The 12,878-nt window shown below is 46.9% G+C and overlaps 1 protein-coding gene across 9 annotated transcripts in view; it reads left to right on the forward strand.

Moving 5' to 3' along the window:
• Window positions 1-12,878, forward strand: part of SHROOM4 (shroom family member 4) — a 213,004-nt gene that overhangs the window by 161,177 nt on the left and 38,949 nt on the right. For all 9 annotated transcript variants that reach the window (XM_067724068.1, XM_067724076.1, XM_067724070.1 and 6 more), the window contains 2 exons: window positions 6,474-6,608; window positions 8,949-11,409. In XM_067724068.1, the coding sequence (XP_067580169.1) occupies window positions 6,474-6,608; window positions 8,949-11,409 (2,596 nt within the window). The remainder of the gene's footprint in view (window positions 1-6,473; window positions 6,609-8,948; window positions 11,410-12,878) is intronic.

The following is a 12,878-nucleotide window of genomic DNA, read 5'->3' on the forward strand; positions in this document are numbered from 1 at the left end:
TAACTTTGGGTTTTATTTGTTCTTCTTTCCCTAATTGCTTTAGGTGCAAGGTTATGTTGTTTATTCGAGATGTTTCGTGTTTCTTAAGGTAGGATTGTATTGCTATAAACTTCCCTCTTAGAACTGCTATTGCTGCATCCCATAGGTTTTAGGTTGTCGTGTCTCCATTGTTATTTGTTTCTAGGTATTTTTTGATTTCCTCTTTGATTTCTTCAGTGATCACTTCGTTATTAAGTAGTGTATTGTTTAGCTTCCATGTGTTTGTATTTGTTACAGATCTTTTCCTGTAATTGATATCTAGTCTCATAGCATTGTGGTCGGAAAAGATACTTGATACAATTTCAATTTTCTTAAATTTACCGATGCTTGATTTGTGACCCAAGATATGATCTATCCTGGAGAATGTTCAATGAGCAGTTCAGAAAAATGTGCATTCTGTTGTTTCTGGATGGAATGTCCTATATTATCAATTAAGTCCATCTTGTTTAATATATCATTTAAAGCTTGTGTTTCCTTATTTTTTTTCATTTTGGATGATCTGTCCATTGGTGAAAGTGGGGTGTCAAAGTCCCCTACTATGAATATGTTACTGTCGATATCCCCTTTTATGGCTGTTAGTATTTGCCTTATGTATTGAGGTGCTCCTATGTTGGATGCATAAATATTTACAATTGTTATATCTTCTTCTTGGATCGATCCCTTGATCGTTATGTAGTGTCCTTCTTTGCCTCTTCTAAAAGTCTTTATTTTAAAGTGTATTTTGTCTGATATGAGAATTGCTACTCCAGTTTTCTTTTGGTTTCCATTTACATGGAATATCTTTTTCCATCACTTCACTTTCAGTCTGTATGTGTATCTAGGTCTGAAGTGGGTCTCTTATAGACAGCATATATATGAGTCTTGTTTTTGTACCCATTCAGCCAGTCTGTGTCTTTTGGTGGGAGCATTTACATTTAAGGTATTATCGATATGTATGTTCCTATTCCCATTTTCTTAATTGTTTTGGGTTTGTCATTGTAGGTCTTTTCCTTCTCTTGTGTTTCTTGCCTAGAGAAGGTCCTTTAGCATTTGTTGTAAAGCTGGTTTGGTTGTGCTGAACTCTCTCAGCTTTTGCTTGTCTGTAAAGGTTTTAATTTCTCCATCAAATCTGAATGAGATCCTTGCTGGGTAGAGTAATCTTGGTTGTAGGTTGTTCTCCTTCATCACTTTAAATATGTCCTGCCAGTCCCTTCTGGCTTGCAGAGTTTCTGCTGAAAGATCAGCTGTTAGCCTTATGTGGATTCCCTTGTGTGTTATTTGTTGTTTTTCCCTTGCTGCTTTTAAAATGCTTTCTTTGTATTTAATTTTTGACAGTTTGATTACTATGTGTCTTGCCATGTTTCTCCTTGGTTTTATCCTGTATGGGACTCTCTGTGCTTCCTGGGCTTGATTTACTATTTCCTTTCCCATATTAGGGAAGTTTTCAACTATAATCTCTTCAAATATTTTCTCAGTCCCTTTCTTTTTCTCTTCTTCTTCTGGAACCCCTATAGTTTGAATGTTGGTGCAGTTAATTTTGTCCCAGAGGTCTCTGAGACTGTCCTCAGTTCTTTTCATTCTTTTTTCTTTATTCTGCTCTGCAGTGGTTATTTCCACTATTTTGTCTTCCAGGTCACTTATCCGTTCTTCTGCCTCAGTTATTCTGCTATTGATCCTATCTAGAGTATTTTTCATTTTATTTATTGTGTTGTTCATCGTTGCTTGTTTCCTCTTTAGTTCTTCTCGGTCCTTGTTAAATGTTTCTTGTATTTTCTCTATTCTATTTCCAAGATTTTGGATCATCTTTACTATCATTATTCTGAATTCTTTTTCAGGTAGACTGCCTATTTCCTCTTCATTTGTTAGGTCTGGTGGGTTTTTATCTTGCTCCTTCATCTGCTGTGTGTTTTTCTGTCTTCTCATTTTGCTTATCTTACTGTGTTTGGGGTCTCGTTTTTTGCAGGCTGCAGGTTCGTAGTTCCCGTTGTTTTTGGTGTCTGTCTCCAGTGGCTAAAGTTGTTTCAGTGGGTTGTGTAGGCTTCCTGGTGGAGGGGACTAGTGCCTGTGTTCTGGTGGATGGGGCTGGATCTTGTCTTTCTGGTGGGCTAGTCCACGTCTCTTGGGGTGTTTTGGGGTGTCTGTGGACTTATTATGATTTTAGGCAGCCTCTCTGCTAATGGGTGGGGTTGTGTTCCTGTCTTGCTAGTTGTTTGGCATATGGTGTCCAGCACTGTAGCTTGCTGGTCGTTGAGTGAAGCTGGGTGCTGGTGTTGAGATGGAGATCTCTGGGAGATTTTCGCCATTGATATTATGTGGAGCTGGGAGGTCTCTTGTGGACCTGTGTCCTGAAGTTGGCTCTCCCACCTGAGAGGCACAACACTGACTCTTGGCTGCAACACCAAGAGCCTTTCATCCACACGTCTCAGAATAAAAGGGAGAAAAAGAAGAAAGAAAGAAAGAAAGAAAGAAAGGAAGGAAGGAAGGGGAAAGAAGGAAAGAAAGGAAGGGAGGAAGGAGGGAAGGAAGGAAGGAGGGAAGGAAGGAAGAACGAAATGAAAGAAAGAAAAAGGATAAAATAAAATAAAGTAAGATAAAATAAAATAATTAAAATAAAAAATAATTATTAAGAAAAAAAATTTTTTTAAGAAAAAAAAAGACAGAACCCTAGGACAAATGGTGACAGAGAAGCTATACGGACAAAATCTCACACAGAAGCATACACATACACACTCACAAAAAGAGGAAAAGGGGAAAAAAATAGTAAGTCTTGCTCTTAAAGTCCACATCCTCAATTTGGGATGATTCGTTGTCTCTTCAGGTATTCCACAGATGCAGGGTACATCAAGTTGATTGTGGAGCTTTAATCCACTGCTTCTGAGGCTGCTGGGAGAGATTTCCCTTTCTCTTCTTTGTTCGCCCAGCTCCTGGGGCTCAGCTTTGGATTTGGCCCCGCCTCTGCGTGTAGGTCGCCAGAGGGCGTCTGTTCTTCCCTCAGACAGGAAGGGGTTAAAGGAGCAACTGCTTCCAGGACTCTGGCTCCCTCAGGCCTCGGGGAGGGCGGGGCACGGGGGCGGGGCACGGGGGCGCAGCGGAAGTGGCTGGCGGGCCGTTACACCAGCCTGAGGCGCGCTGTGTGCGGCGGCAGTGGCCGGCGGGCGTTACACCAGCCTGAGGCACGCAGTATGCGGCGGCAGAGGCCGGCGGGCCGTTACACCAGCCTGAGGCGCGCAGTATGCGGCGGCAGAGGCCGGCGGGCCGTTACACCAGACTGAGGTGCGCTGTTTGTTCTCTCGGGGAAGTTGTCCCTGGATCCCGGGACCCTGGCAGTGGTGGGCTGCACAGGCTCCCCGGAAGGGAGGTGTGAAAAGTCACCTGTGCTCCCACACAGGCTTCTTGGTGGCGGCAGCAGCAGCCTTAGCGTCTCATGCCCATCTCTGGGGTCCACGCTGTTAGCCGCGGCTCCCGCCCGTCTCCTGAGCTCCTTTAAGCAGCGTTCTTAATCCCCTCTCCTCACGCACCAGGAAACAAAGAGGGAAGAAAAATTCTCTTGCCTCTTCGGCAGGTCCAGACTTTTCCCCAGACTCCCTCCTGGCTAGCTGTGGTGCACTAGCCCCCTTCAGGCTGTGTTCACGCCGCCAACCCCAGTCCTCTCCCTGGGATCCGACCGAAGCCGAGCCTCAGCTCCCAGCCCCCGCCCGCCCCGGCGGGTGAGCAGACAAGCCTCTCGGCTGGTGAGTGCTGGTCAGCGCCGATCCTCTGTGCGGGAATCTCTCCGCTTTGTCCTCCGCACCCCTGTTGCTGCGCTCTCCTCCGCGGCTCTGAAGCTTTCCCGCTCCGCCACCCACAGTCTCCACCCGCGAAGGGACTCCTAGTGTGTGGAAACTTTTCCTCCTTCACAGCTCCCTCCCACTGGTGCAGGTCCCGTCCCTATTCTTTTGTCTCTGTTTTTTTCTTTTTTTCTTTTGCCCTACCCAGGTACGTGGGGAGTTTCTTGCCTTTTGGGAGGTCTGAGGTCTTCTGCCAGCGTTCAGTAGTTGTTCTGTAGGAGTTGTTCCACGTGCAGATGTATTTCTGGTGTCTCTGTGGGGAGGAAGTTGATCTCCGCATCTTACTCTTCCGCCATCTCCCCACAGTCTCCAACACAGCATTTTGGACATAAAGTGTTAAAGGCTAGAACAGGAACTGTGGGTGGCGTGCTCTGTGGAGGAACAAAATGATTATGTGGAATAGCCTCAATGAAAATAGTGGTGGGGAGCTGGGGGAGAGCTAGAAAGAGGAAAAGCCAAAGAGATACTGTAAAAGAAGGCTCAGTAGAATTTAGTTAAAGACTGGATGGTTGGTGCACTCAACTTCAGGAATGCTGGATGTGGAAGAAGGGCCCAAAATAAGAGAGGTGCCGTGCTCTCCACTGTATCCTCGTGCCTAGAAATGTTGTACATGGTACCTAGCACATACTACTAGTACATAGTACTTCTGTGAGATGCTTTATAAATCGTTGTTAATGGATGACTTCTGGGTAACAGCCACTGGAGAGATTTCTAGCATCATGGTTTTGTGTGTGAAACTCTGGAGCAAGTGCCTCCCCACAAGGTCTTCTAGTGCCTTGAGCCTCCCTGCTGGGCACTCTGAATCCATAATAGAACAGTGTGGTTAAATGTGGGAGCCTCACCTCCTTTCCTTCCCATAAGTTTTAGCCACTGCTACTGACCTGTGGCTCTGGTTCCTGCCCTTTGGTAGGCAGCTTCCCCTGCCCTTCCTCTTACACCTCCTTCTCTGTGTCTGGCCTGTTACCGCTCAACACATGTTTTCCTCAGCAAGGTCATTCTCCTCAGGACTACCTTTTTAGGCCTTAGCCCTCTAGAGCTCAGCACAGCCGGGATATTCTGTGTTTCCGCTGGGGTGAGGGGCATTCCCAGCTATGATGGAATCAGCTTGAGTCTGTCTACTACTGCTCCTGGGAGGTAGAGAGCTGATTTATCCCCCTCTATAACAAGAGTGTTGAAAACATGGGTCCTTATCTTAGTCAACTCTGCTCCCTCAGTGTGTCTAATATGGAATCTGCCACGGTAAATGAATGAATAAATTAGTAAATAAGCTATCATCTATTTATCTCTCCACCATCTCCTTTATTTATCATGTTTCTCTTACTCTGTCATTATTTTGTTCTGTCATTATTTTGTTCTCTATCACCCATTTTTCTCTGTGTAGTTCCTTATAGTCTTTCTCAGACTTTTTTTCCTTTCTGTCATTTATTTTTCTCTGTACCATCTCTCCCTCTTATCTCTGTCATCTGCCTGGTCCTTCTGACATCTATCTTCCCTTGTTTCCTCTCCCCTCCCCTCCTCTCCTCTCCCCTCCCCTCCCTTTCCCTCCCTCTCTTTCTCTCTCCTTCCCCCTTCCCTCCTCCCTTTCCCATCTCTCTTATTCTCCCCCCTCCCCTCATTCTCTCTCATACTAATCATCTCTTTATCTTCTGGCACTACCCATGCCCCATACATGCTCTTCCCCATCCCATTCTTCCCCACTTGCAAGAGTGGCATCTATTCATGTGAAATATACCAGAGCACAGGGATGGGTCCTGTAGAAGCCAGTCAGTGCAAGAGTTGTGGCTGCAGCCTCCAGCACCAGACAGATGCTGTGGTTGTATCCAGAGCCTTGGCCTCAGACCCATTTCCCTTTATTCACCCCTGTCCTGCTGAACAGCCAGTCTCCCCTGTCAGCCTAGCACACCATCCACCATCTCGTTCTATTCTCCCTGGCAGGAGTTGGGGCTCCTTGCCACCCTTTTGCCTACAAACTTGGGGATCTCACCTCTGTGCCCATCTTATCCTTCACTCTCTGAATGTCTTTACCATGCTTTATTTGAATTAGGTCTTTCTCTCTCACTAATCTGTAAGTTCTCAAGGGCAAAGCCATATTTGATTGATCTCTGTATCCCCAGAGGTATGTACAGATGGTACACAAGACACATACAACAAATGCTTATCAAATGAATAAGCCAAAAATTGGCAGCCAATTGGTGTTGACTTGCTCAAACTTCTCAGTCATTTACCTATCCCTTTCTTAGAGAAAAATGGGAAGATTGGCCAGAATGATTTTTTTCTCAGAGAAAACTTAGGGTGGGCACACTATTCATTGGGAAGCAGTACTCACTTATTCCACAAATATTTATTGAGCATCTACTATGCATCCGGCACTGCTGTACACGCTTGGGATACACCCATGAGCAAAAGAGCCCTGTGACGCTAACATTCTGTATCTCCAGGCATTGTCCTTGGGGTGAAGGAGATTTGAGTACTGAGAGCTGAGGGGGTGGCCACTAAGATTCCTACATCAGCTCCTTGCAAGATGTTCTACTTCATTTAAGGGAAAGAGGGGGTGGGGGCGGAAGCTGCCTGGGAAGTGATTTCAGCTCTGGTTCCCTAAGTTGACTTCCTGTCCCTTTCTTACTGTAGGAGGAACGCCCCCGTCAGTAGGCCACATTCATGGCATGTGGCCAAGCTGCTGGAGGGATGCCCTGAAGCAGCCACCAACATGCACTTCCCTTCTGAAGCCTTCAGCTTGTCCTGGCATTCCGGCTGCAACACGAGGTAAGTCTAGAACCCTCCCCTCAAGATAGGGTAGAGGCTAGATCACCCAGCCACTTCCTCTCCTCTGCTCTCATCCCCGTTGGAGGCTGTAGAGCCCAGAGTGCTATCCCGGAAAATGGGGTGGGTTTCCAGTGTGCCTGGCTTCTGGTCCTCGTCTACTGAGAACTGTCTGTGACTTTGGGACAGTCCCTTTCCTTTTAAAAAATGTTTCCTTGAAATACTGACCTCACTCGACTTGCAAAACACCACTTTCTCCTCCTTTTCTCCTTATTTCCTTTGCAGTCTCTTTCCCTGGCTCCTCTGCATCATCCTGGTCTCTGATATCGGTGGCCCTGGGGCTGGGTTCTGGTCCTTTTCTCTAGCTACAGTGACTCATGGTGACCTCATCCATTGTTCCTCTCATCCCAGCTCTGTCACAGAACCAAAGCTTTCAGAATGGGAACCTCCCTGAATAGCAGGGTCCACCTGCAATGAGGATCTCTCAATTTAGGGTGCTTGGGATGGTCTGTGGTTGAAAGAGCTGCCCAGCAGACTCAGAGAACTTTCTCAGCAAGCCCAGAGCCAGCAAAGCTGCTGGCCTCAGCTGCCTTTTCCCTTCCACAACAAGATCTTCCCTCTGAGAAGGGATTTCTGTTGAGGAGGCTCAGGGAAGCTAAGGGTTGAGTTTGCCCTGACTCGGTGTCTTTATTTGGCATCGGAAGTCAGGGGCTCAGGGAGGAGGCAGAGGCAGTTTTGTTCTGGGAGAATACACAGAAATACATTCTGAGCTTGGCTCCTGTTTGAGTGGGGGTGTGGCTGTTTTCAGCAGGAAGGGTGGTGGGTTGGGTAGCAGATCTCCTTGCCAAGGAGTAATTGATGGATTCCTAGCCAAGAGGTCAAGTAAGTGGAGTGGCTAAGGGGCAAGGCAGGGAGCAAGAATTAGGAAAGGCTGACCTGGGGGATCTTGTGGGCTCCCGCCACTGCTCAGCTCTGGTGTTTGGAACTGTGGCCTTTCTGAGGGCAGCCTGCAACCTCCTGGGTTTCTAGCCACAGGGTGTTACTGGCATGACTTGGCTCATTTTGGCTTTGTGTGTGGGAAATGGTACTTAAAATTCAAGATTGTGTCTGATCCTAGTCCCTTCTTTGTTCTCCCTGGTTTGGCTTTGCCATGGGGGATGAGGGTGGCCTGGGTGGGCAGGGACCACTATAGTATCAAAAGTCATAGTAGAGAGGATGCTGATAACAATAGCCATGAAAACAACAATCAAGAGAGCAGCAGCTCCAGGTATTGAACCTTCACTAGGTGCCCAGGCTGCGACAAGAGCTTCACTTTTATTATCTGGTTTCACCCACAAAGCAACCCTCTGATACAGATATTACTATTATTTACATTTAACAGACAGTGTAGCAGAAGACCTAGGACATTAGACTCGTAGAGGCCTGGGTTCAAATTCCAGGTCTGCTTCTTTAGCTGCTGTGTGAGCTTGTCAGTTTACTTTCCCTCTCTCAGCTTCAGTTTTCTCATTTGTCAAGTGGAGATAATAATCTCTCCCCTTCAATTTGAAATGAGACATTGTAAAGTGCCTGGCACATTGTAGGTTCTTGGTAAATGGTGAGGATTACTATTACCAAGAAAAGAACAGGGGGACACCTAAATTCTGGCCCTGTCTGGGCCATGAACTAGAGCTGGGCGATGTTGAGAAAATCACATCCTCACAATCACTTCCCTTTGCAGGGCTTGCTTGACACCAATGATTCTCAAAAGCATATGGTCCCTGAACCAACAGCACCAGCATCACCCAGGAACTTGTCAGAAGTAAAATTCTCAGGATCCACCCAGACCTAAAACTCTGGACATGAGACCTAGTCACTTGTGTTTTGATGAGCCCTCTGGGTGATTCTGATACATGCTCAAATTTGAGAACCACTGATTTACAAAATGGGCTGGCTGAAATTAAATCAGCCCTTTAGGGCCCCTCTCAAATGCTAATAGTCCGTGCTTGTTTCTCCTAGCAGAGAGCTATAGCTGACTCCCTGGGGACAGCAATAGTCCAGAAGCAATTCTAGACTCACTGAAGGCAGAGAAACAGAGCACAACCCTCAGTGGAGTTCTCACACTGTTAGTCTTTGGGATCTTGCCCTATCCTTCTTCCACATATCATCTTGTCTCCCATTTTACCACATTTCTGTAGTACCCCCAGTGTCCATCTGTTCCCCTGTTTCCCTTCCTTCCTCTTTTGCCTTATCTCTCACTTGTGACATGGGTGCCTCTGGGTTGTCCTGCTTCTCCCATGGCAGGGCTGGCCAAGGTGGGAAAGGGATCTGGTGACGTAACTAACTGGTGTGCCCTGTGTCTTGCAGTGACGTGTGTGTGCAGTGGTGTCCACTCTCCCGGCACTGCAGCACTGAGAAAAGCAGCTCCATTGGCAGCATGGAGAGCCTGGAGCAACCAGGCCAAGCCACCTATGAGGGCCACCTCTTGCCCATTGACCAGAGCACATACCCCAATCAGCGTGACTCAGCCTATAGCTCCTTCTCGGCCAGCTCAAATGCCTCTGACTGTGCCCTTTCCCTCAGGCCAGAGGAGCCAGGCTCTGTGGACTGCATCATGCAAGGCCCAGGGCCAACCAAGGCCCCTAATGGCCAGCTTAATGTGGCCGAAACCTCAGGAGGTGGCCGGCATACCAGTGGGAGCCACTTGACTCCTAGCTCCCAGATATCATCCCGTCCACAGGAGGTCCACCACTCAGGGCCTGCCAAGGCTGCCAGGGGTCCACCACAACCTCCAATGAGGCGAGACAGTCTTCAGGCCTCCAGAGCCCAACTCCTCAGTGGAGAGCAGAGCAGGGCTTCTGAGCTTGTGGACTCCTTGCAACAGACGGAGAAACCTAGCTTGGACACCATGCTATCCCCAAGGAACCCTAACAGGTTCTGCTGCCTCAGCGGGCAAGACCAAGTGACAAATGAGGGCCATCAGAACTGTGAGCTCAGCCAACTTCCTGAATCCAGCCAGAAGGGCTCTGAGCATCTACTGATGGAGGCCTCGGCCAAAGCTGTTGGATTCCCAAAAGCATACGACAAAGCTTCTAGCACAGATTCCAGCCCACTTAACCAGGCTTCAGCAGAACTAGCTAAGGCTTCTTCTTTTGGCAGCCCTCCACACCTCACAGGACATCGCCATAGTGCCCCTGAAGAGCTACTGGCGTCCCACTTGCAGCATGTGCACCTTGATACTAGGGACAGCAAGGGGACGGAGCTTCCAGCTGGGCAGGATGGGCAGGAGTGGACTCTATCCCCTTTGCACAGTAGCCACACAGGCAAGAAAAGCCCATGTCCCCCTGCAGGAGGAACCCAGGACCAGCCCAGCAAAGAAAGAAAGACCAGGCCAATGGATGATAGACTTCTGGGTTCGGGGCATCAGAGCCCAAGCAGTTCCCCACATGGAGAGGCTGATGGACATCCTCCAGAAAGAAGTTTCCAGGACCCAAACAGAGCAAGCAGAGCTGACAGTGAATTGGCCAGCCAGCAGTCCTCTGCCTCTGGCTCCCTTGTTCAACAAACCACTAAAGTAGCTGGCCGCACAGAGACAACTGAAGAAGGGGACAGTGAGCCCAAGGAGTGTGGCCGGGTGGGTGGTAGGCGAAATGGAGGGACCCGGGGCCGCTCAATACAAAACCGGCGGAAGAACGAACGTTTTGCTACCAATCTACGTAATGAAATTCAGAGGAGGAAGGCCCAGCTCCAGAAAGGCAAGAGTCCCTTGTCACAGCTGTGTGACACCAAGGAGCCAGTGGAAGAGACCGAGGAGTGCCTAGAAAGTCCTCCACTTCCTGCCTCTAACTCATCCCTTCTATCTTCGTATAAAAAACCACCTAGCCCCAGAGACAAGCTCTTCAACAAGAGCATGATACTCAGGGCTAGGTCTTCAGAGTGCCTCAGCCAAGCCCCTGAGGGCCATGAATCTAGGACGGGCTTGGAGGGACGAATGAGCCCTAGCCAGAGACCTGGCCAGTCCTCTTTGAGCCTGAACACCTGGTGGAAAGCATCTGACCCATCCTCCTCAGACTCTGAAAAAACAAATGTTCACCGTGGAGTCCGTGGAGGTCACTGGAGATGGTCGCCAGAGCACAACCTGCAGCCACATGTGGCACTAGCCGTGGAAAACTCTTCCAACCCAGGTGACAAGGAATTGAAGGCTTCTACTGCCCAAGCTGGGGAGGAAGCCATCTTCTTGCCCTTTGCAGACAGAAGAAAGTTCTTTGAAGAGAGTAGCAAATCCTTATCGACATCTCATTTGCCAGGTTTAACCACTCATAGCAAGACTTTTACCCAGAGACCAAAACCTGTTGACCAAAACTTCCAGCCAATGAGCTCCAGCTATAGGGAATTGAGGCGCCATCCCATGGACCAATCATATCACTCCACAGACCAACCCTGTCATGCCACAGACCAATCATATCATTCCATGTCACCCCTTCAGTCAGAAACTACCACTTACAAAGAATGTTTTGCAAGCAAAGGTCTAGAACAATCCATGTGTTGTAAGCCACTACACTGTGGTGATTTTGATTACCGCAGGACGTGCTCTTACTCCTGCAATGTCCAGGGAGCTGTAGTCCATGACCCTTGCATTTATTGTTCTGGGGAAGTCTGCCCTGCTTTGCGAAAGAGAAATATGATGCCAAACTGCTACAACTGCCGGTGCCACCACCACCAGTGTATCCGGTGTTCAGCTTGTTATCATAATCCCCAGCATGGTACCCTTGAGGACAGCAGCTTGGCACCTGGCAACACTTGGAAACCCAGGAATCCAACAGTGCAGGTGAGGACTTGACTCTCGGATGGGTGAGCTTCATTATTCTCTTTGTGAGGAGAAAGCTAGGTAAATCATTTGAAAACGTAACAATTATAATGTCTTAAAATTATATAGTGCTGGGTCCACCAGGTGGTAGCTTACTAACCTTGGGCAAGACATTCAGTGATCAAAATTGCACTTACCTCATCTTTAGAGGTAGAATAAAATAACTTTTGCTTCACAAAATGAACACAACTGGGCTTTATATCCTGACTGTATAATTGGTATCTGAGTGAACTTAAGCAAGTCATCCAGCCACCAAAAGTTGTAGTTATGTGATTCTTTTTAAAGGGAAAAAGAAAAGAATTTTTACCTCATAAAATGGCCAGTACTAAATAAAGTCTTATTACCTCATCTCTAAAGTGGAGGAAAGTAATGGCTGCCTCATGAATTAGTTGGGTGGATCAAATGAGATTGTGTAACACAGAGTGCCAGGCTCAGTGCCTGATCCAAAACAGCATGTATTCCCTTCCATTTCCTGCTTTAAAATATATTTGGAGCTGCAAAACTTGCAGATGTCTCCCAGGCTTTGTTTGCAGAGACCCAGGTCTAAATTGGCTGTTGCTATACCCTGGTTATGACCTACAACTCTAATACAAGCCACCACCATCCCTCAGGGTATCTGTGGAAGGACTCCCTATGCTGTTGCCAGCTTACCACCAGATTCCTTTCCCATGGCTTTCCTAGTGCCACCTTTTGGCTGGTGCATTCAAACCAGAAGTTAGTTCCTGTGTTGAACTGTTTTTGCATAGGCCTACACTTCTGAAAGACTTACTGTATGAAATTGCTCAATACATATTCTTTGAAGAAACGAAACTTAGGGATAAAGAAGCCTTACACAGAAGAGTACATACTCTACTATTCCTTTATATAAAGTTCTAAAACAGCTATTCTATGGAAAAAAATTTCAAAACAGTGGTTGCCTGTGGCAGGCAGCACAGAGATTGACTAGGAAAGGGCATGAGGGAACTTTGTTGGGTGATGATCTATATCTTGATAAGAGTTTGAGTTACACAGGTGTATACATTTGCCAAACCTTAACAGATGTACACTTAATGTTTGTGCATTTCGCTGGAAGTAAATTTTGCCTAAAATACTGTAAACAAATATTAAACTTTAATGATATGTATGCTTGAGCTTTTGAAGTATATTGATTTACACAACTTATTTTCTAGTTTTCAGCATACAGATGTTGCACATATTTTGTTATATTTATCCTTAAGATTTCATGTTTTTGCTGCCATTGTAGATACTATTGTTTTCTTAAGGTCAAGTTAAAATTCTTTACTATTATGTAGAAATGCAATTTAATTTTGTATATTTTCCTTGTATCCTGCAACCTTGCCAAACTCACTTTTCTTGGTAGATTTTAAAAGATTTTCTACATAGACAATCATGTCATCCGTAAATATAAGTAATTTTGTCTTCATTTCCAC

Source organism: Pseudorca crassidens, chromosome X (assembly GCF_039906515.1).
Source record: "Pseudorca crassidens isolate mPseCra1 chromosome X, mPseCra1.hap1, whole genome shotgun sequence".
Lineage (NCBI taxonomy): Eukaryota > Metazoa > Chordata > Mammalia > Artiodactyla > Delphinidae > Pseudorca > Pseudorca crassidens.